Source organism: Lemur catta, chromosome 20 (assembly GCF_020740605.2).
Source record: "Lemur catta isolate mLemCat1 chromosome 20, mLemCat1.pri, whole genome shotgun sequence".
NCBI lineage: Eukaryota > Metazoa > Chordata > Mammalia > Primates > Lemuridae > Lemur > Lemur catta.
Window position 1 is genome coordinate 30,035,274 of NC_059147.1, and position 22,684 is coordinate 30,057,957.

The 22,684-nt window shown below is 60.1% G+C and overlaps 2 protein-coding genes across 6 annotated transcripts in view; one reads left to right on the forward strand and one right to left on the reverse strand.

Moving 5' to 3' along the window:
- ADGRG5 (adhesion G protein-coupled receptor G5) overlaps positions 1–4,210 on the reverse strand; it is a 28,452-nt gene extending 24,242 nt beyond the window's left edge. For 3 of the 5 annotated variants that reach the window (XM_045533636.1, XM_045533635.1, XM_045533637.1), the window contains exon 1: positions 3,985–4,018. The gene's annotated coding sequence lies outside the window, so the exon portion shown is untranslated. Of the gene's footprint in view, positions 1–3,984 lie in introns of all 5 variants that reach the window. The other 2 variants (XM_045533639.1, XM_045533640.1) reach the window with 2 other exon arrangements.
- CCDC102A (coiled-coil domain containing 102A) lies at positions 4,154–16,132 on the forward strand. The gene is made up of 8 exons (XM_045533634.1): positions 4,154–4,877; positions 5,978–6,204; positions 8,465–8,573; positions 10,426–10,542; positions 10,867–11,076; positions 12,339–12,509; positions 13,409–13,512; positions 15,571–16,132. The coding sequence occupies exons 1-8, from the start codon at positions 4,287–4,289 to the stop codon at positions 15,698–15,700; spliced, it is 1,659 nt and encodes a 552-aa protein (XP_045389590.1). The 5' UTR covers positions 4,154–4,286; the 3' UTR covers positions 15,701–16,132.
- The last annotated feature ends 6,552 nt before the right edge of the window (positions 16,133–22,684 follow it).

The following is a 22,684-nucleotide window of genomic DNA, read 5'->3' on the forward strand; positions in this document are numbered from 1 at the left end:
AAACTCGGAACAGAACTTTCCAGCGCCCTCCCCGGACTCCCCCACCTCCCGGGGCCCCAGGCCTGGGGTGAGGAGGGGCCGCGGCGACACCAGGGGGAGGGGGAGACGCCTGCGGAACGCGGCGGGCCCGGGCCGGACGGGAGGGGGCCGGCGGGCGGGGGCGGAATTTGGAACTCTCCCGGGGGACCCAACGTGGTCACCATGGCGAGTGTGGGACGGACGGCGGCGCTGGCCAATCGGAACACAGTGCACCGCCCAGCCCCGCGGCGGCCACCAATGGGGGCCGCGCGGCGCAGGCCGGTTTTGGCGGTGGGGGGCTTCGCCCGCCGCTAGGGGGAGCTGGGCTGCTCGCAGGGCCGGGTGCCTGGGAGGGGGCGACTAAGTGAGGACTAAAGTGACTCAGGGCCCGGGCTTTAGTTTCTCTACTTTGAGTGAGAGTTTTGTCCAGCTTCCCGCCCCAACTCTAATAGGACTGTTGTGGGGGTTGGGGTAGGTTGGCACAGGGTCTGCCCACCTGTTGGACAGAGCTTTCAGGAATCTTTTTAGTGCCTCTCCCCACCCTACAGGCAGGGAAACTGAGGCCCAGAGAGGGCAAGGACTTGCGGATACCACACAGCAGGGCAGTGGCAGAGCTGGGACTAGTGGGATGTTTGCTGTACACGGGTGAACAGTTCAAGGAACTGCTGAGAGGGCTGGGGCCGGGGTGGGCCCGTCTCCCACCCCCTCGGATCGCAGCTGTGCTTGTCCACTTGGCCTGGTGCCTGAGGACCCCATCTTGTAGGTTCCCCTCAGGCAGGCAGGCCTCAGGAGGGGAGGCATCCTATCCCAGGGCTCCAGCTCCCCGCCTGGCTTTGCTGCTGCTCCACTGTGTGGATGGGGACAAGTAGCTGTCCCTCTGGGCCTCCGCTGGCCCATCTGTAAAGAAAGGAGTTCAGATTAATGCCCTGGGATATCTTTGTGGCTCCTCAGTCTGAGATGGGGTCCCTGGGAACAGGCCAGGGGTGCCTACCTCTGGTCTCAGGTCCAGCCTGGAGGCCCACCCTTGGTCCCTCCCTTTCCCCCAGCCCTCTCCTGGAGGTCCAGCGGCTGGAGCCCAGGCAGCAGGTCAGTGGGACAGGTGCCCGCAGTCTGTGGGCTGACCAGCCGTGGGCCCTGCACTTATCCAATCAGGCTGTCCTCTGTGGTTTCCCACTGGGCTCTGCTCCCTGCCGCAGCCAGGCCTGTGGCCATGGGCGCAACCCAGAGCCCCACCTGAAAGGTTCTGGAAGGACATACAGGTTTCTGAGCTGGGGGGTACAGGTGGGCCACTGGGCCCCCCATCCCTTCCCCTGGCCCCCATCCAGGCCTCATTGAGCATTGCTCATTCCTCTTGGTGGATATGGAGAGACCCATCCACACATGCTAAGGACAAAACGCATGGTTGTCCCCCTGTGGGTCATTTAGGCTTCCTCAGGCAAGAAGCAGGACCCCTGTCCTGACCACAGGATGACCTCTGACTTTGACCCTGTCCACAGACAGACTCAGATATCTACCTGTCTCGGAGCCTGGCCACAGACTGACTCCTGATCCTTAGGATGGCTCGACCTTCCCAAACTCTCTGTGGTCACAAGAGTAGCCCTAACGGTAGCATCTGTCCAACTGCCATTGTGCATCTGCTGTATGCTGGGCCCTGTGGTGACAGCCACCTAGACAAAGATGCCCTCGTGCACTTCACAGTGTGGCCATTGCTGCAGAACAAGCACTCCTAGTGCTTTAGGAGAACTAACAGACTCTGCACAGAGGTTGGGGAAGGCTTCCTACGGGAGGGAACACTAGAGTGGGTCTTGAAGGATGTGTAGGAGTTTGGTGATGAAGGAAGAAAGAGGGAGAGACATTCCAGACAAGTCCCCAAGCAACAGGAACCACTGGCCACTTTCTGTGGGCAGGGCTGATGAGGGCCTAGCCTGTGGTGAGAGATCAAAACATTCTTGTTTCTGTCCTGGAGCGAGCCACCAGTGGGCATAGCTGTGGGGCCGGGGTTCAGGAGCGTTGGGTTCTGCTCAGCACTGATGCCCAGCTAAGGGGATGCCGGGTCACAGTTCACCCTTCTCTCCACCCCACCAGCCAGCTTAAAGCAATTACCATATGCAGGGCCCATCCTAGAAGCTCTGGGTGGCACAAGTGTCCCACCTGGGTTGGAGACAGCCTGTGCTGCAAGAAGAGAGAGGGGAGCTGGCCAGGTCTGGCCCTGGGAGGTTGCAGGGCTCTGCTCCCTGGGTGAGGGTGGGGCTGGGGCAATCAAGGCATTTCCTGGAGATGGTGGCATCTGAGCTTGAAGATGGATGGGGACTCTGGAGTCTGAGAGGGAAAATGAGGGGAATGAACAGAAACCCAGAGGCCTAAGCAAGAATAAACCCGTCTGGCCGTTGGGAGGCAGGAGAGGGGACGGTGGGGTGGGGAAGGCTCCCTGGGGCCTGTGGTGGCTGGTCCTATCCTGACCTGCTCCTTGCGGGGCGGGGACGGGAGGACGGGCAGTGACACCCTGGGGGAATCAGAAGGCCACCCGTGGGAAGAAGGCACTGAGCCCAGTGGGGAAGGGGCAGGCAGGAGGGTGGCTGGAGCCTGTCTCTGCATCTGGGAGCTATGCCTCTGTGTTGCGCCTGTCTCTCGGTGAGCGCGTGTCCCCAAGGCTGTGTTATGTTAGCGGGGTGGGGGTGGGGAGAGGCGTTGCTACGCAGGGTCTGGCTGCTCTTGGGTCTCCGTGGGTGTGCAGCATTCCTGGTGTGCGGAGGGGTGGGCTTCTCCCCACAACCACCCTGAGGACCGGCACCCTCACCCCTGCCACACACATGTGCACACACCCTCGGGGGACCCTGGGCCTCCCTGCTCCCGATGCCCCCCTTCCTCCTCCTCCAGCCCCCAGGAAGGACCCAACCAGGTGGCTGGGAAGGGGAACAGGAGTTGAGTCTGGAGCCCCCAATCCTGCCTTTAGCGAAGGTGCCTGGAAGCCATTAGGGGCCTGGGTGGCGCCTGCCCTGCCTGTGCGGAACAGGCCTAGGATTCTTGGAAGGAGGCAGCCGCCCTCTCCCGGCCAAGCCCTGTGCCAGGCCTGGCAGCTCCCAGAGGCAAGAGGATGGTCCCTCCCTGCCCAGCCATGCTCCTAGTTTAGGGGGTGTAGGAAGGGCCCAGCAGACAGGGGCCAGGCCCCCATTCCCAGCACAGCTCTGGCGGGGCTGCTGGCTGGCACCGGGGTTTCCTGCCTCCTCCTCCCCCGTCCCCCACAGGCGCCACATTGTTTGTCTTTTCCAAGAGCTTCTCCACGTGGAGCTGAGCCAGGAAAGTGAGTGTGAGTGTCTGTGTGTGTGAGTGAGTGTGTGTATCTGCTTCTCTTAGGGATGAGCGTCATCTTTGTGCCTTGTCGGTGTTCTGGCGTGTGTGTGTCTTCAGGCGCGTCTGTGTAGTTGCCTGTGTGTCTTGTGTCCACCCATGTGACTTTGCATCCGTGTTCCTGTGCATGGGATGCGTGCGTTGCTGATGTGACTCTATGTGCACAGACGTCAGTGGACACACATGTCCCCAAGGCCAGCCACCTCCTTGCACAGGCAGAGACTGAGTCACAGAGAGGACACAGCCTGCCGGGGATCTCTCAGGGTGTCAGGGGCCTACGGGGAACTGGAGCCTGGAGCTGGAGAGCCTGGGTGGATGGCTTTGTGCAGGCGATATTGAACTCGGGATGTACTCATCTGTTTATGGAACTGCGGTCGTACTGCGGTTGGTAAGAAGGCGTAACAAGAAGGCAAAACGGAATGCACAAATGTCCCAAACCATTAAAACGCAAATTCCCGGCCCCACACCTACTGAACTTGACTCTCTGGGGGGTGGGGCCTAGGAACTGCACTTTAAGCAAATGTCCAGGACGTCCTGACTAAGCAGCACTGGTCTTCTTCACCCTATCCCTATTCTACAGGTGGGGAAACTGAGGCCCAGAAAGGGACAGTGGCTTACCTGAGGTTGGTGACAGAGCTGGGCCTAGACCGGCGAGGAGGCCCATCGGGCTCCTGCTCACCAGCCCAGCCTTTGCCCTTGCTGTTCCTTGTCCGGCCACCGCACGGCTGATGTTATGGACTGAGGGCGGTGACAGCCTAATAACGATTGTGTTCTCCTGCAGGTCCCAAGAGGCGTCCTCAGCCCGGAGAGAAGGGGGTCGCGGTGCCGTCATGCACAGTGGTATCGCGTCCGCCGCGCGTCCCGCAGGCCGCCCCTGAGCCCGGCCGCCGGTTGGAGCCCAGGGCGCGCCCGGCAGCACCATGAGCCACGGGCCGAGTCCCCGGCTGGCCGAGTCCCCGCAGCTGTCCAAGGGCAGCCTCCTGACCATCCTGGGCAGCCCGTCGCCGGAGCGCATGGGCCCGGCCGACTCGCTGCCGCCCACGCCGCCCAGCGGCACGCCCTCGCCGGGGCCGCCGCCCGCGCTGCCCCTGGCGGCCCCGGCCGCGCTGCTGGCGGACGGCGACTGGGAGAGCCGCGAGGAGCTGCGGCTGCGGGAGCTGGAGGAGGCGCGGGCGCGGGCGGCGCAGATGGAGAAGACCATGCGCTGGTGGTCGGACTGCACGGCCAACTGGCGCGAGAAGTGGAGCAAGGTGCGCGCCGAGCGCAACCGCGCGCGCGAGGAGGTGCGGCAGCTGCGCCAGCGCCTGGACGCGCTCACCAAGGAGCTGGCGGGCGCGCGGCGCGAGCGCCAGGAGGCGCAGGGCGAGTGCGAGGCGCGGGGCCGCGAGCTGGCGCGGCTGCGGGGCGCCCGCGGGGCCGCGGACCAGCCGCGCGACGGCCCCGAGCCGGAGCCCGAGCCCGAGCAGGAGCCGGTGCGCGACGTCGGGTCGGAGCGGCCGCCGGGCAGCCAGGTGCGCGGCGGGGCGGGGCCTGCGCGCTCGCGTCGCGAAGTGGGCGGGGCTGATTGGCCCGGGCAGGAGCCAGTCAGGGCCTGACCCCTCCCCCGCCCCCCCCCCCCGAGGTTTCGCTCCTCCAGGTCGGGCTCCGCCCCCTGCAGTGCGCAGGCCCTCTCCCTTCCCGAGACCCCAGGGCAGGGAGTCCGGGTTCTGGTGGTCCCTCCACTCCCACACCTGAGAAGTCAACAGGAGCAAGGAATCGGCCCTCGGATCTGCAAAGGGATCCAAAAACTTGCCTGAAGTTAGCCCGATTAGTAATGGCTGAATCCATTCATTCGTTCAACTTGAATTTGGGGGGAGGCATAAGATGATAACCCAGTTCGGTCACAGCTGAGGGGTGGAACGTTATCCGGCCACCACCCCAGTCCATATAGGGAAACCAAGGCCCAGACTGGCAAGGGGCTGCCCCAGACGCATCTGGAAAGGCTGTGGGAGAAACTAGAACAGGGGCCACAGTCCTCATTGGTTTGTGTTAGGGACAGGTCTTGGGGACAGGCAGGGGCAGGCCAGAGGGGCAGAAGGGAAGGGGAGGCTGGCAGGAAGGAAGCAGGCTCGGCACTGGGTTAATAATCCCCCACTGCTTCCTGCCTGGGAGCTGGTTCTACTCACAGGTGCTGCTTTACCATGTCCCCAGTCTCCGTGGTTAGTATTTGTCCCTGAAAAATAGGATCTGAGAGTTAGAATTCCTTTTGAGGGAATGTAGTCATAAGCCGTCATGGGAATCCCTGTGTCAACATTCATTCCCACCAGTGTCCCATGATATCTTTGTATACTTCCACTGACAGGGAGCTCACCACCTCTCCTGGGGAATCTTCCAGGACACAGGGGGCCTTGATGGCTGCCTCGGTGCAGTTCCAGGAGGTGAAAGGGGAGGCCCCGAGCAGGGCGTGTCCTCCCTGTCCAGAGATGGAGAGGCAGCCAGCAGAAGAGGAAGCTGGGGCCCAGAGACATTGTTTGACTTGACGAAGGTTACCCAGCGAGCTGATCCCAGACCCAGGGCCTGGGAGAGGTCATCAGGAAGGTCACCGGTCCAGCCTCCCCCTTGGTCCCCGCAGGAGCTGGAGCTGGTGGAGAGCCTTCTGAAGAGCAGACCGGAGGAGCCCGAGGGCTGCTGGGAGGCACGCAGTGTTGGGGCCGGGGGCCCAAGGAGCAGCTCGGGCCGCCAGGAGCGCAGCCGGCTGCCCTGGGAGGACACAGCCACCACTGAGGAGGAGGCCTCCAAGCTGACCGCCCTGCGGCTGCGGCTGGATGAGTCCCAGAAGGTGCTGCTCAAGGAGCGAGAGTGAGTGTCGGCAGGCGGGCGGGGGCCCGGGGCTGGGCCAGGCCACACTGGGGCACCCTCAGCATCCCAGAGTGCAAATCAGTGTCACGGGGTGTGAGACTCTCAAAGGTGGCAGGTCCTATTTAGGCTCAAGACAGAAGCCCCTGCCTTCCTGGAGCCTGCGTTCTAGTCGGGGCGAGGGCCGCGGGCAGGGTGAAAGCAAGGAAGGGGGACCGGGAATTTGGGGAGTTGCAGCTGGGAGTTTGGGGTTGGAGGTGGCAGGGAGGCAGTTGGGGACATGAATGAGTCTGGAGTGATGAGACAGTTTGGGGCTGAAGGTAAAAACGCAACAGTCATCAATAAAGCAGATGATTTTGAAAGCCCTGAGCCAGGGCAGAGGAGCAGGTATGGGGGGGAAGAGGTCAGAGGATGGAGCCGAGGGTGCCAGGTTCATGCAGGGGAGTGCAAAGGAGATGGGAGGAGGCCACCGAGGTGCGGGGACAGGGAACCATGAGATGCGGTCTCAGGGAGGACAGAGTCATCTGCTGGTCAGTAAGGAGAGGACAGAGCACTGACCCTTGGATTCAGAACGTGGAGGTCACCAGCGACCTTGATCAGGGCAGTTTAGAGGGCACAAGCCTGATTAAAATGAACATTCTGCAACTTCCTGTCCAGAATTTCAATACATAGATAGTATGACCTATCTACCCGTATGATTTTTGTTGATTTAAATCAGATCAACACATGGTTGATTTTTTTTTAAGTCAACATAATGCCCTTGTGAAGATGCAGGCTGAGGTCAGGGTGATGCTTCTACAGGCGTCGCTGCTTCTCTGGCCAAGGAGCGCCAAAGGTGGGCAGCCAACCGCCAGAAACCAGGGGAGAGGCCTGGCACGGACTCCCTCTCACAGGGAACCGTCTCTGCTGACACCTTACCTTGATCTTGGACTTCTAACCTCCCAAACTGTGAGAGAATAAATTTCTGCTGTTTAAGCCAAACATACAAAAAATCACCCTAAAGCACTAACTGAAATATAAAGCAGAAACGAAATGATTTGTAATAAAATGTGCACATGGTGATACGGAAGCGTTTGGGGATAGCTCCTCCAGGGGACGTAATGAAGCGGTGAGAAGCAGGTGCCTTTGTCCGGAGTGGTAGGGATGGTGATCGTGACTGCAGACACAGCCACACACTGAGTTAGACGCCGTGTTCAGGGCTCACGTGTATTCGCTCATTTAAGTCACCCTGCGGGACGGCTGTGAAGGCAGCTCGTGCAGGTGTGTGGGGCTGGCACCTCAAATATGCAGGTAGTGTCACTGTGTGATGCGATTTCCCGAGATGGACAGCCTTTGGTAACCGAACAAAGAAAAGTGTAGTCTTCCCCCAATTTATTCCATTTCTGGAAAATTCGGTGTATGTTAGTGGAAAAAATACTTTCTGTGTAAATCAGAATGTGGTTCTAGGCTCAGACTCTTTCCACCCCGGCAATGTCCAGACAGGTGTGCATTAAACAGCGTGCAGGATACGTCCCTGATGGGCAGGACGCTGTGGGCGTCGCAGGGAGTCGGGCACAGCTGCCCCCTAATCGTGATGGCTAAAAACGTCCCCAGGAATTTCCAACATACCTCCTACCGCATGGCATTGTCCCCTCTGAGAACCCCTTGCTGGCAGTGTGGGGTCATGAAGCACAGCGTGCTGGAGGGTAATGCTAAACTCTGCCATCATTGAGCACCTACTGTATGCTGCGGCCAGTCACCATGCTTGTTACCTGTGGTGCCTCATCCATGTTCAAGGCAGAGTACAGGGTGGTCAAGGGAGAACGTGGGGATCCCACACAGTGGTGATGGCAAGAGGGGACCCTCCCTCCGAGCGTCACTGGACGGTGTTTTCCAGCTTTTCTAACTGCAGAACTGTGTGTTCAGGCCTCACAGGGAACCGCAGTGTGTAACGCAGATAGGAACAGGGTGGCCTTTGGCAGATGAGCCTGGGTCCAGCGGGAGGGAGGCACTGGCCTGGAAATGACCAGTGCTCCGGAGCCCTGATCACCTCCCGACACTGTGGGCTGGGTCCCTGCATGTGGGCGAGGGGTGCAGCTCCGGGAGAAATGCAGAACCAGGGTGCTTGCTGCAGCGTGGGGTATCGGGGCCTGAACGCCGAGGCAGGGACTTTAGACGTGAGCTTGACGGGTGCAGAGAGCACGCAGGGCCACTCGTGAGGACTCCAAGCAGAGGGCCCCAGCGGGCTCACCCCCCTGTCTGTCCCTCCCTGTCCCCTGCCCAGAGACAAACTGGCCCTGAGCAGGAACATTGAGAAGCTGGAGGGGGAGCTCAGCCAGTGGAAGATCAAGTACGAGGAGCTGAGCAAGACCAAGCAGGAGATGCTCAAGCAGGTGAGTCCTGGAGACCCCGAGGGCTCCCTGGAGGTGGCAGTATCACACTGTTGAGTTTCAGCAGTGGGGATGGGAGAGAGAAAAATGGAATTCATTCATTCTTTCATTTGTCCATTCATTCATTCAACAATTGTCCTGAGCGCTAGGTAGGCCAGGCCCCTGCCTTCAGGAGTTCACCTTGTGGGGACCATGGGCAGAGAAGACCGACTGTGACCAGGCAGATAAATTCATGAGTTTTGAAGGAGTCAAAACAGAATGAGAAATGGAGTGGTGGGTCAGGAAAGGACTCTCTAAGAAGGTGACATTTGAGGCAAAACCGAAAGGGGCTAGCAGGAGCCGTCCCTGAGAAGATCCTGGGACAGGGTTCTGGCAGAAGGCACAGCACGTGCAAAGGTCCTGAGGCATCAACAAGCCCCGTGTGTGCGGGAGACAGGACAGGCCACTGCGGCTGCAGAGCAGTAGGAGGTGAGGCCAGGATGAAGGGGAGAAGTCTGGATGTGCCATTCACTGGGTGCCTGGCATGTCCCAGGTGTCACTGAAGCCCTGCGGCAGTCGAGGGAGCTGGGTCCTCACGTCCCCATCTTACAGATGAGGAAACTGAGGCTCCAGAGAGAGAAGTCCGCCACTGCAGTGCGGGGGTCAGGGCAGGCTGGGCTACACTGTTGCCTCCTGAGCCGGCCTCAGTGGCCACCAGAGGGCGCAGCCGCCCAGGGAAAGCCGAGCTGGATCCGCTGGGTTTCCAGAGGGTGGGAGATCGCGGACCTCAGAGCCTGAAACCGTCCGGGAAGGGACCGAGAGGGTCTTACGTTAGAATCTCTTAGGAAATGTCCTGAAATACAGATTCCCAGACCCCACCCCACCCCCTCCTGAATCCGCATCTTTGGGGACTGTGTCCAGGAACCTGTTTGCAAATTGCAAAGTGTAATCATTTGACGAAAACCCAAAAGAGCAGTGTAGTAGCCAGTCCTGCAGAACACCTCAGAAAGTGTTCCAGGGCCAGGCAGGGTGGCTCACACCTGTAATCCCAGCACTCTGGGAGGCTGAGGCAGGAGAATCACCTGAAGCCAGGAGTTTGAGACGAGCCTAGGCAACATAGTGAGACCCCATCGCTGAAAAAAAAATAGAAAAATTGGCTGGGCATGTTGGTGTGCACCTGTAGTCCCAGCTACTCAGGAGGCTGGGGCAAGAAGATCACTTGAGTCCAGGAATTTGAGGCTGCAGTGAGCTATGACAATGCTCCTATACTCTTGCCTAGGTGACAGAGTGAGACCCTATCTCAAAAACAAAAGAAACAGAAAAAGAGAATGTTCCAGGGCAGAGGGAACTGAGCAGGAACTGCATGTGCAAAGGCCCTGTGGTGGTCTGGAACTTGGTGTATTTGAGGAATGGGAGGGAGTCCACTGTGGTTGATGCACAGTGAGCTCAGAGGAAAGAGGTGGGAGATGAGGATGAGGACAGGTGGGCAGGGGTCCAATTGTGCAGGGTGTTGTGAGACCAGAGAGGAGTTGGGCTTTATCCTAAGGCACCTGGGAGCCATCAAAGGGGCTTCTGGGGAGAGCAGTGTATATGTTTGAATTTATCTTTTCTAAAAGCCCAATGAGGGCTACTGTTGTGGACAACGAGTCGACAGGGGCCGGGAGCAGCAAAGGGCAGGCCACCTGGGCTGAGGCGGGAGGTGGGAGTCATTGGAAGCGGTGGCGTGGTCAGGTTCAGGGTCTGTTCCGAATACCTGGTGCCACCCCACGTGGGCCCTGCCCTGCTCCTGCTGAGCACTCCTGTGCCCGCCCCCCCGTGCCCGCTCTGGGGTGTGTCCCGGCGGTTCCCATGTGAGCGGCAGGGCTGTGTCTTGCAGCTCAGCATCCTGAAGGAGGCGCACCAGGACGAGCTGGGCCGCATGTCCGAGGACTTGGAGGACGAGCTGGGGGCGCGCTCCAGCATGGACAGGAAGATGGCTGAGCTGAGGGGCGAGGTGGGACAGCTGGCGGGACCGGCGGGGCCTGGGGCGTGGGAGTGCCGGGGCCCTGCCTCCATCCACAGGTCACTAGGAGAAGGGGCAGGAACCAGCCCGAGCTGAGGGGGGCCAGGTCCTCGCAAGGATGCCCCAGTCTGCAGGGGGGGCCTCGCTCCCTCACATCCTGCGCACCGTGCAGTAAGCCCGGCTTAATTATAGCTGCTGCAGCTGGGTCTGCTTCCTGGAGCCAAAAATGGCTGCAGGCGGTGGCGGGGCCTCCAGCCGGGCCCTCCGGGGGGGCCCCTCCCCGGGGAGTCCTCACTCTGCCCTGCCCCGTTGCAGATGGAGCGGCTGCAGGCGGAGAACGCAGCCGAGTGGGGCCGCCGGGAGCGGCTGGAGACGGAGAAGCTGGGCCTGGAGCGGGAGAACAAGAAGCTGCGGGCACAGGTCGGGGACCTGGAGGAGGCGCTGGCCCGGCGGCGGCGGCAGACAGCCAGCGCGCTGGACTGCGACCTGCGGGCCAGCCAGGCCGCGCTCTTCGAGAAAAACAAGGTGGGGCGGTGAGCGGAGTGGCCAGAGCTGGGCGGCCACCTCCCCACCGGCCAGAGCACAGCACCTACTGTGTGCCAGGCCTGGTGATAATTACAGTAGCCACATTTATTGAGCACCCACTGTGTGCCAGACCAGTCGGTGATTATAGTAGCTGCATGTATTGAGCACCCACTGTGTGCCAGGCCCCATTCTAGGTCTGTGAACAGATAGATGTGGCCTCCCCGCAGTGGAGCTGATGGCTCGCTCAGGGACGTGCACATGGGACTCTACGTCACACAGACCCATACCTGTCACATAGCTCCGTCCTTGCCAGCGGGAAGGGGAGATACCAGGGGACCTGGCTTAGGCCCAGGGTCCTAGAAAGGATTCCCGGAGGCAGTGACCTTTGGGCTGAGGTCTCCAGGAAAAGCAGATGTTACCTGGCGGTGAATGGATTTGGGGAAGAGGACAGAGTTTGGGAATAGCATGACTAAATGTCCATGGTGGGAGGGACATGGAGCTTAGGAGGAACAAGGAGGCCAGTGTAGCCAGAGGGGAGTGAGCAGGGGAACACTGGAGGCAGGAGCGGTGGGCCAGCTCAGAAGAGTTGAAAGCAGGAGGGGGAGTGAGCAGGTTGCTGTCCCCAGCACTTACTGGCTGCTGTGTGGATGGAGGATGGGGAGGGAGGTCGTTCCCTGGGCAACAAGAGAACATGGAGACCTGGACCAGGCTGTGGTTGGTGGAAATGGAGCAAAGGGTGCATTCAGGAGACCTTTAGATGGTACATGCTCCCATTTTACAGATGTGAAAACTGAGTCTCAGAGAACTTGCAGAGCTCAGGGATGGGCATCTCCTTTCCTGGTTGCTCATCCTCATGCCAGCCACTCTGACACACGCTCCCCAGTTCCATTCCTCCCCAGACCCCAGGGCTCTAAATGCCATGTGTGTAGCACGGAAGATTCCAGACCCCATCCCTCCCTGAAACCCTGACCTCAGCTCCACCAGCCCACTGGACATCCCCAGGGCACACCGAGTAAGGATCCCAAAGTCACGCATCCCAGCTGGAGCCGCTGGTTCTACCCACCCAGTCCTCTGTCCTCACTAGGAGGCCCCTGCAGCCGCCAGCTGCTCGGCGCAACCTCTAACACTGGTGTTGCAGACGGCAGGTGGACAGAGTGGAGAAGAGACACCAGCACCCCTCGAACTGCCTGTCCCCACGGGACTCCCCGGCATGGTGCCCAGACTGGCGCTGAGCCCCTCCCACCCGTGTCTGCGCCCTGCAGGAGCTGGCAGACCTGAAGCACGTGCATGGCAAGCTGAAGAAGCAATTCCAGGAGAAGGTGGCGGAGTTGGCACACGCCAACCGGCGGGTGGAGCAGCACGAGGCGGAGGTGAAGAAGCTGCGGCTGCGGGTGGAGGAGCTCAAGAAGGAGCTGGCCCAGGCCGAGGACGAGGTGAGGGCCACAGGGGGGGCCCAGGCGGCCGCGGGCCTCACGCCAGGAGGAGCGGGGGCTGCAAGCCCTCCCGGGTGACTCCGTGCTGGGTCCCCAGTGCCGGGCATGAGCCTGGGTCTCAGGAGGTGCCCAGGGTAGTGCAGGTAGGTGGACAACAGATGGATGGCAGGACAGACGCGCGGGTGGGAGGACTGGAAGAAAACTGGGCGGACAAGGTAGACGCATGGAGGACGGATTGATAGCGGGACGCGTGGGTGCGTGTGTGGGTGGTCGAGTGGAGGGAAAGGACAGCAGGAGGTTTCCGTGGATGGAGGAACAGACAGATGAAGGAATGGGTGGACGGACGGATGGGACAGGGAGGGCGGGGAAGGATGAATGAATGGACGGTGGATGTGTGAGCAGATGAATGGCTGGATGGGTAGACGACAGTGGACAGATGGAGGGACCGCCGTCAGTGGGTGGAAGAGTGAATGGACAGAGGGAACGAAGGCCGACTGATGCGGCATAGGGGGGCCTGGGAGAGCAGGAAGGTGGGGTGGAGGCTGGATCGGCGCCGGGTAGATTGATGAGTGGTGCGTGGGTGGTTTGGTGTCTCTGTGGGCAGATGAGCATCTCCAAGGACGAGTAGTCACATGACAGACTGATGAGGATGGATGGGCAGACAGGTGGCAGGGCACTGGAGGATGGGTAGATTTGGAAGGGGGGACAACAGGGATGGAGAGGAACAGAAGGGAGGTGTCCCTGGAGGAGGTGAGCCTCGGTCTGGATCTCGAGGACCAGGCACTGTTGGAAAAGCACATTCCCGGAGAGGGACGGTAGGAGTGACTGGCCCTGGGTGGTGGCAGCCAGGCTGCCCAGCCCAAGGTGACCCTCACGCCCTTGGCCCTGCTCGCCCGCAGTTGGATGAGGCCCACAACCAGGCGCGCAAGCTGCAGCGGTCGCTGGACGAGCAGACGGAGCAGAGCGAGAACCTGCAGGTGCAGGTGGAGCACCTGCAGTCCAGGTGGGCCCGGGGCGGGAGAGGATTCATGGTGCGGGTGCAGGGCGACTTCCAGCCTGGGGAGACCTCCAGTCGGGAGCCCCGAACCAGGGCCAAAGGGGAAGACAGAGAAGGAAGAGATCCGGGAGCCCTGGGGCCAGAATCCTGTCTGCTCCCAGCAGGAAGGGCCAGAGCCAGGAAACCAGGGAAGGGGGTGCAGGAAGTCAGGCCACGGAACTGTCTCTTCTAGCGGGCGGGCTGCTGAGCGGTGGGAAGGCAGGAAGGGCGGCAGGGAGGGCAGGCCCAAGGCGTGGGGCAGTGGGTAGGCCCAGCGGAGCTTGGGGGGTCCTTGACAAGAAGAATGAGCATCCCCAGGGTCACTGGGCTGGGGTGACCCTGGATGGCAGGGAGTCATGGAGGCCCCCCCACAACTGCAGGCCAACCCATCAACCTCTGGGGGACGCGCCGGACACGCCCAGCACACTCTGCCTCCCTCCCCCGCCCCATCCCTCTCCCAGGACTCATGCATCACACCCTCTGTCTGCACGTCCCCTAGAGCAAGATGTCAGAAAACTTCAAGTCCAAGCCCCTCTCTGCTCCACAGCTGGCAGTGACCCTGGCCAAGCACACACTTACCTTCTCTTATTTCATGGAATGGAGGCTTCCGGGCTCTGCCTGGGTGGTGGGAAGCCTAAGCCTGGCTCTGCACTTGGTGGCTGTGTGATGCTGGGACACTTACTTAACTTCTCTGTGTCAGTTTCCTCATCTGTGAAATGGGGACGATGTTAGCTCTCAACTCTTGTGGTGAGAATTAAATGAGCTGATCCACATTCATCAGAGCACCCGGCACATAATAAATAATCGTCAGTTGCCGCTGTTACCACTGTTACTACCACCCCGGGGGGTTCGATATTGTGCTGCTTCTGTGAGAGAAAGGAAAGGGGAGAGATTTTTCCCCAGGGAACTAGCAGATGAGGAAACGAAGGCCTAAAAAGTAGGTCCTTCCATGGCCACACAGCTGCTGGGTGGCCAGGCAGGATTACCCGCTGGCCGTCAGCCATTCGAGCCCTTATTTATTGAGCATTTACTATGTGCCGCCGTGTGCTTCAGAGCACAGCCAGTGGAGCCCTGAGCCACGCCTGGGACCACGGCCACCGTGCTGTGTGGGGGCGCAGGTGTGTGTCCAGGTCAGGTTCAGTGTCCGGCTGGCTCTGCCCACTCTGGCCGGCAGCATGCACCCCTCCAGGGCCACTCAGCTTGGGGCCTTCCTGCAGCCCCGGTGGCATTTCTTCAGGAGCGTAAACTCCCAAAATGGGCAGGCGGGCTCTGCTCAGCCTCTGAAGCGCTTTCATCACACCGCGTTGTTTTATTTTCTAACTTTTCGTGCTTTAATGCTCCGGGGACAGCTCACTAAATCACCGGGCCGTAATGGAGGCCCCCCCTGCGCCCCTCCCCGCGTGTTAATAATTCAGGCCTTCCAGGAAGGGCTGCCGCTCCGCCCGGCTGGCGGGGGAGGCCAGGGATGGGCACTTCCTCCCCCGCTGCTCTTCGAGTCCAAGTTTGCCTCGTAAATTTTGGCTGTAGGAATTTTAATGTGAGGAAGAACCAGGGCTGAGCACTCTCACTGATGCAGGGATGCAGGGGCTCAGGCCACCCCCCGCCACCACCACTGCTGCCACTAAACCCTTGCTGCCTGTGTTCTTGGAGCCAGGCTTGGGTTCAAATCCCAGCAGGGTGACCCAACAGGGTGACTCCTTCACCTCTCTAAGTCCCTGGCCCTCTCCAGAGCCAGCCGCCTCGGTTCAGAGCCCAGCCCTACTCCCTGGGCTGACTTTGGGCCATTACTCCGCTTCTCTGGGCCTCAGTTTCCCTGTCTGTGAAGTGGGCGTGGTAATAGCGTCTCCTTCATAAAAGGGCCCTCCGTGAGGATGGTGCCAGGTAATGTGGCAAAAGGCCTCACGTGCTGCCTGGCAGCGGGGGAGCGTGGGGAGCCTTGAGCTGCTGTCAGCGCCAGCTGCAGCGACATTAGCCGGGAGGCGCAGGGCCAGGCTCCCGCTCTGACCTGTCACCCCCCACCCACAGGCTCCGCCGGCAGCAGCAGAACGCACCCCTTTTCGGGAAGATCCGTGGTGCTCGCTTTGGCGCTGAGGAGGCCGGGGATGGAGCCAGCGACCTGGACGAGGATGAGGACTTGCAAATCCAGGTGGCCTAGAGCCTCTCAGGGCTGGACAGGACAGGACCCCCCGGGGTCCAGGCTGACCCGTCACCTGGTCACTTGAACTGATGCCTGCCCTGGGACCAGACCCTGCTCCCTGCCACGGATGACTTCGTCTCTCCCAGGGAGGGCACCAGCAGTCCTGCCCTGCCAACGCCCCGAGGAAGGGAAGCTTGTGTTCTATATATATGTGTGTATATTATATATGTGCCCAGGGGCCTTGGACCCATTAGGTTTTATAAATACAGGACCACCGCAAAGCTCACCCCAGGCAGCTGCGCCCACCCAAGACTTCATGCAAGGGCCATGTCGGGGGAGGATTGCTGGGCCCCAATCCAGGCTGCCTCTCTAGGCCTTGAAGGTCCGGCAGGGGCTGTTCATAATACAGTGTGACGAACCCAGTCTTTTGTAATAAATGGAATTCCAGTTCTTGGGTCAGAGTCCTAAAAACATGGCAGATGTGGGCAGAGGGTGTGGGGGACAGTGTCAGCCTGCACCTGATACTAAACCAGAGCTCAGGAATATTGAGTGACTTAAAGAACGTCTGAAAGAATGAATGAATGAACATCTAGTTTCTGAGCGGTCTGGAATCCAGCTCCTGTGACAAGGAAGGAGAAGGTACAGTGGGTGTCTAATCTGGAGAAGAGGAGACTTCAGTTCTGGCACGTGATGGATTCAAATCTCTGCCCCTTATGGCTGTGCAACTGCGGGGAAGTTACCTCCTCTGAGCCTCAACTTTCCATCTATAAGTGCAGATGTCTCGTAGAGCTGTCATAAGAAGAAGTTGATCCAGAGCTCAGTAAAGGATAGTTATTATTAAAATACCTGCAGGTGTGCCCTGGAGCGGGGTACTTGCCAGCTGGGCACAGGTGATGACGTTCAGGTGATTGATGGGTTTACCCAGAGGTAGGTGTGGATACAATACATGGTGAGCCCTTTGATCTTTCCCCCAGCCCTGCTCCAGGTAGTGGAATTACAGGTTAATTTTACTTTTGATGTTTAATTTCTAAACCACGTATAAGCAGCAGGTTTATGTTAAATCTGATGGAAACTGTTATTAGAAATAAGATAGTGTATACTTTTGATCTTTGACAGTCCAGGTGGCATTCCGGGCACCTGCTCTTCTGATGAGATGTTTTAGACGAAGTCTCAGCATCAGGGCCTGCTTTCTGCGGAAGGAAGCGTTGTCAGAATTGTTCCAGAATGCATAAGATGATGAGCTCCCTGTGCCTGGGGGTGTGCAAGGAAAGGCCAGAGCCTGGTAGCAAAGAGGAGTTAAATTGAGTTGATAAAGGGGCCAGGGGTGGGGAGCTACACTAATGACTTTGTTGGTGTGGCCTAGTCACGAGAGACCCTGAGACCCCTCAGGCCACAGTGCCGGTCCCAGAGCACCAGGACCCTGGGGGCGAGGAGAGCAGAGAGGCAGGCCCAGGAGCCCAGCTGGGAGCTGGTAAACATGGCACAGAGAATGTTCCAGCTGCCAAGCCTAAACTAAAGGTGCTAGTGGGTGGGGTTTGCTGCCATGGCAAAGAGGCCCCAGGTCCCCTCCTGGGCTCCAAGCGGGAAGGAGCGAGGGAGACAGCCCTGGGGACTCCCCCTCCACGGCTCTTTCAAAACAGGGCTTCGGGAAGAGGGCCATTTCCTGCCAGGGGTCCTTCTGTTTTCTCTCCCAAACAGGAAGTTGGCCCCAGAAAAGGCTGCAAGTGCTGCCCTTTGACCCCCAGGAGCTAGAAGGCAGGAGCCAGGCCCTCACTGACACCAGCTCTAAGAGCCACCTCCGGCAGGCCCTGCCATCCCCAGACACAGAGCAGACCCCGTCTGGCCGGCTGGGCTCCCCCAGACTCCCTGGCACCTCCTGCAAGATAGCGCTGAGCTGGGGCCTCGTTAGGGCCCCTATCTCCCCGCAGGCCGCTCCTGGGAATGTCAGGGGGGGTCTGGCCTCCCGCTGTACACAGGAGAACCCAGGCCTGGGGAGGGAGGGGCGGGACGCCAGACACAGGGCTCGATGGCTCCCTGGGCCGGGATGGGGGCTGCTTCCCTGCTCACAGCCCTTCCGGCTTCCCTGTGCCTACAGCACAAGTCACCCAGTGCTCGCGGCAGCGTCTGCCAACAGCAGCATTAGCTCTGGCTCATTTAATGCGTTGCTATTATTAGTAATGGGAAGTTTCCCCGTCCAAGCGTGGGTTTCCCTCTTGAGCAATCAACACCTCTGCCCACCCTGGGCTCGCACTCCCCCCACGGCCACGGCTGCTCCCTGGGATGGGGCACAGACACCCCCTGCACCGCAGTCCCCGCCATTCCCTGCAGCCTCACGCTGCACCCCCCTCACTCATTTAAATGACTGCCCCCCACACACACACACCTGAGGGTTTTGCCTCTGGCTTAGTCCGGTTTCTCTCGGAATAGGTGAGGGACACAGTGGGCCCCAGTCAGGTGCACGTGTCACTCACAGGCTCAGAACTCTCCCAGGTGCCACGTCACTGCAGGGGTGACCGCCAAGAACAGTGGACATCGAGTGAGCACCACTGTGTGCTTCAGACACAAGCCATCTCACTGGTGGTTCCCACCAGCCGGTGAGGCAGGTGCCACCGTCATCATCCCGCTCTATGCCGGGGCCCAGGGGCTCACGGGAGCAAGTCACCAGCCCTCCTCCTGCCCCCTGCAGCCTCCCCCCATCCCCCTCTGCACACCCTGCAGCTCTGGCCATGCCCACCCTCTTCTGCCCCCTGGAATTGCCCTGGCCCAGCAAAGTCCCACCAGCCCTTCGGAGTTCAGCCTGCTGGGTCCACTTGCAGAGCGTGGGGGTCGTTTGCTTTGCTTCTCCTGCCCCAGCAGCTGTTCCCGGAGGGCAATGGGTCCTTCCAGTAGCCAGCACCGTGCCTGGGCCCAGTGGGCAGCGGGGAAGAGTGACGGATGGAAGGAAGGATGGAGAAAGGAGGGATGGATGGGATGGTGGGAGGCTGAAGCCGGAGCCCCACTCCACCCCCAGCCCCACTGCAGTAACTGCCAGGCCGTCCTAGAAGGTCTTTCTGCCGCTCAGCCAGGGGTTCCCCCTGCAGTGGAGCGGGGAAGCTTCCCCAGCTCGAGCACCCACGGGCAGCAGTGCCAGGGCCCCTCCTGAGGGGCCCAGAGTGCCCAGACAGGCTGGAGAACCGGCCGGCCCAGACACTGCCCCACCACCCGCCCGCCTCCCCTGCAGCACGGGGGCTGGGCCGGGGCCCTGGAGTCTGCCCTTGCTCTCCAGCCAGGGCCGTTCTGCCCAACCTGACTCCACCAGGCAGCCCCCAGGATTCCCTGCCTTCACATCCGTATTAAGGAGTGAAATGTCCACACTCCACCCTACAAGAAAAACCTGGCTTCTGGCCCCCACCTGGTTTCTGTTAGCTGTGCATCTTCCAGTGAGAGCCTGCCCCTCTCCGGGCTTTAGTTTCCCTGCAGGTAAAATGGGGACAAGAACCATGGGCTGTCCCACCCCACACCCAGCGATGCGGCCTTGGTGATACCCTCCTCTTTCTGGCTCTGCACTCCCTCCCAAGACCCCTGCACCTTGTTTGCCTGGGGGCCCTCCAGCCACCCCAGGCAACCCTTCGTGGGCAGTGGGTGGGAGCTGGGGGCAGAGGCAGCACCCAGGAACCAGCTGCAGTCTCAGCCGGCCGTCCCCCACCGCCGCCGCCGCCGCCGCCGCCGCCCTGCCTATTTTATCTACTAATTGCAGGGTTGCAAGATGCCACCTGCCTCCCAGGCCCCAGGCAGGCGCCTCCCAATGCAGCAGCGGCTCCCAGACGCCTCCCAGTCCCCCAGCCCACAGCCCGGCTGCACTGGGGGTGGTCTCCATGGGGCGCACGGGCCCTTGCCCCCCGGGGGAGGGGGCCTGAAAAGCTGGAAACAGGCTTCGCCTGCCTCAGAGAGGAGCATCCTGGCCGCCCCTCCCCCACGAGCATGGCTCTCCACATCCTGGCCGTGGGCGCGTTCTCCACGCCGCCGTCTCAGCTCCCTGCTGCTCCGGGTCAAAGTGCAGACGGCCCCTTCCTCCCTCGCGGCTTCCCCAGCACTGCCCCTGCCCCCGCCCCGCGGCCTGAGCACCAGCAACCTGGTCACACCGCATGCCACACGCTTACTGCCAAAGGGACCTGGGGACGTGCCTCAGCTGCCCACAGCTGGACCCCCAGCTCTGAGGAGTCTCCCCAGGAAAGGAGGAAGGGTTTCACTGGGGCCTCATGCTCCTCCTTTTTTGCGCCATTTAATTGTAATCTTCACGACACCCCGGGAGGTGGGTAATGGCAAGATGAGAAGACTGAGGCTCCGAGAGAGGGAAGGGCCCAGCGGGTGAGGGACAGGCCCGGGATTCTTGCCTTCAGCCCAGGTCTGGGCCTGTTCAGGGTGGGTGTTGGGGAGATGCTTGTGGGAAGGGGGGGCTGCACTAACAACGGCCCGACGACTGTCACCCAGCCCTGGACTCTTCAGTCCACTCTGCAAAGCCGTTTCTCACCAGCCCCCCGCTGATCCTCTAACGCGGGAACATCATAACCTACATGAATAAGCCGGTGTCCCGACAGCACAGTGGCTTATCCTGGGGCACCTGCAACCGTCTCCTGGGAATCCCCAGGTGCTTTTACTTGGGATGGAATCCGTCACTCCGTTGGCCCCTCCATTATGGTCACTTTAGAGAGGGGAGCCCAGCAAATGTGGATTCACCTACACACCGAACTAGGCAAGGAGCCCCACCTGTTTGAGCCTCAGTTTCCAGATTTGTGACACAGGATGTGCTCTGTCAAGGTGCTTAGCAAGGACGCGTGTCAAGCCCTAGCCCAGGGTCCAGCACACAGCAATATATTGTTCATCCACCTTTGCCCGAGGCCACCCGTCGTGTCTCTGTGGGAGGAAAAGCACACTCGTCTACACTGGGGCAGGATCCTTGTCCAAGATCTGCCTCCGCCGGCACAGCCGTCCCCACCGAGCCCTCCCCAGCCCCGCCCGCCCCGCCCAGCTCCCTCGCCCGCGGTCCAGTCTCAGAGCCTCCGCCCAGTGTCACTGCCCAGCTGCCCAGGTGTCTGGGTTCCAGGCTGGAACGGGGTTGGAGGTGGCGGAACCGGGAGAGCAGCGGCACCTTTGCTGCCCTGTGACCACCTCGTCCCCATCAACCCTGCCCTGTTGGCTAGTGAGCGGCAGCGTGTAACAAGACCCTTTGGGATTGCTCTGGTGGGAATCCTGTACCAGATAAAGCTTCTCTTAAGATGCCCCAATCCCTGAAGGGTAAACTGAGGAAGCTGCCGAGCCCAGAGGGGTAGGGACGGAGAGATAAAAGAGGTGTCAGGCCAAGTGGGCTACCTCTGTTCTTCCTTCTGATGCTCCTGACGGCCCAGTGAGACGATCACGTTAGGACCCCCCCTTTTAGGTGAGAAAAGCCAGGTTGAGACCTTCAGCGCGTCCTGAGGCCCCCGAGCACCTAAGAAGCCGAACCCGGGCCACCGTTGTCCAGAGCGGATGCTGGGAACCCTCTGCCCCGGAGGCTCCTGGTGTGCTCTGAACATAACACACCCCTCGTCCCCCGAGGTCCGGCTGGTGTCTCCTTCCCCCCTTCATCTCCCACCACGGCCCCCTCGTTGGCTGTGGTCCAGCCCCCCAGTCTACTTTCTGCTCCTCCGACACCCCAAGTCCGCTTCCGCCTCGGGGCCTCCACGCATGGTGCCTTCTGCCCAGAACCTTCTTTTCCTCCTTCACATCCCTCCTGTCTCATTTTAAAAGGCACTTCCCAAGGGCAGGAAGTGCTAAGGGCTTCCCTGGCTCCCCCAGCCACACAGCTACCCCTCTCCTGTGCCCCCATGAACCTCCATCGCGTCCCCTGACATTTTATTTTCCAGATGGCTTCACCTTTGCAATTGCCGATTTGTTCACCTGGCTGGTGCCGACTTCCTCCCTTTTTGCTCACTGTGGCACCCCAGCCCCTGTGCCTGCCACATCACTAAGCGCTGGATGAAAGAATGAATGAATGAGTGAGTGGATGAACGAATGACTGGCCTTCCACGCTCCCGGTCAGGCCCCTGCTCTGGGCGCTCGGAGGCTCAGGGACGCCGTTGTAAACCAGGCAGGCAAATGGACCGTGCAAAGTTTTTTGAGAGGAAACTCAAAGATGCAGGGCTATTAAAAATTGATATTTCAATGAGATAATCCCTCTCCTAGGCTTTTAATTGATTGCCTAAAAAGCCTTTGTTGTTGTGTTTCTTTATTTGCAGGGACCATTAATTTTTTTATGGGCGATCAAACCCGGACAGAGCGGAGGGGCTACTGTCGGGCGATTCAAAAACAGTAACGGAGGCGCCAGGGACGAATCACCAAGGAGTCAGGGACATTTGACTTTCTGAAGATTTCTCAGATCTGTCCACGGCCACCACCCCTCACTACCCACCTCATCCCTCCTGCAAGACTCGCCCTCGCTTCCTGTCTTATTCTTCCGGTTCCACTCAGGCCCCTCTATCAGTTCTCTAAGGACAGTCAGAGAGATTTATTTTCAAAATGCAAATTGGATCTTAGCTCCTACTTTGCATAAAATCCTAGACTAGCTCCCTGTTCCTCTTATGGTGGGGACCAAACCCTTGAATTGGCCTTCAAGACTGCGTGGCCAACCTTGCCAAGCACCACGCTTCCTCTCTTCCCTCTGTGCTCTGCCACTCTGACCTCCTCCTACGCTCTCGTACAGGCCAGGCTCGCTTCCGCCACAGGGCCTTTGCACATGCAGTTCCCTCAGCCCAGAACACTCTCTCTCACCTCCTCACCTGGTTAATTCACCCTTTTGCTTCCACCTGAAGAGTCACTTCCTCACCAAGCCGTCCCAGACAAATCAGGTCTCCCTGTATCTCTTCTGGCACCATGTAGCCTCTTTGTCTCCCTGTCTGCCCTTCTCACAGTTGCACCTGCAGCTGCGAAGTTCTCAGATCAATGCCCGTCACTTGCACTAGACCATGAACTCCTCAGGGGCATGGG

Bases quoted from the DNA above. Each gene is read 5' to 3' on its own strand.
- CCDC102A (XM_045533634.1), top strand. From the start codon at position 4,287: ATGAGCCACGGGCCGAGTCCCCGGCTGGCCGAGTCCCCGCAGCTGTCC. The intron at 11,077-12,338 runs GTGGGGCGGTGA...TGCGCCCTGCAG, and splicing joins CGCTCTTCGAGAAAAACAAG to GAGCTGGCAGACCTGAAGCA. The intron at 12,510-13,408 runs GTGAGGGCCACA...GCTCGCCCGCAG, and splicing joins TGGCCCAGGCCGAGGACGAG to TTGGATGAGGCCCACAACCA.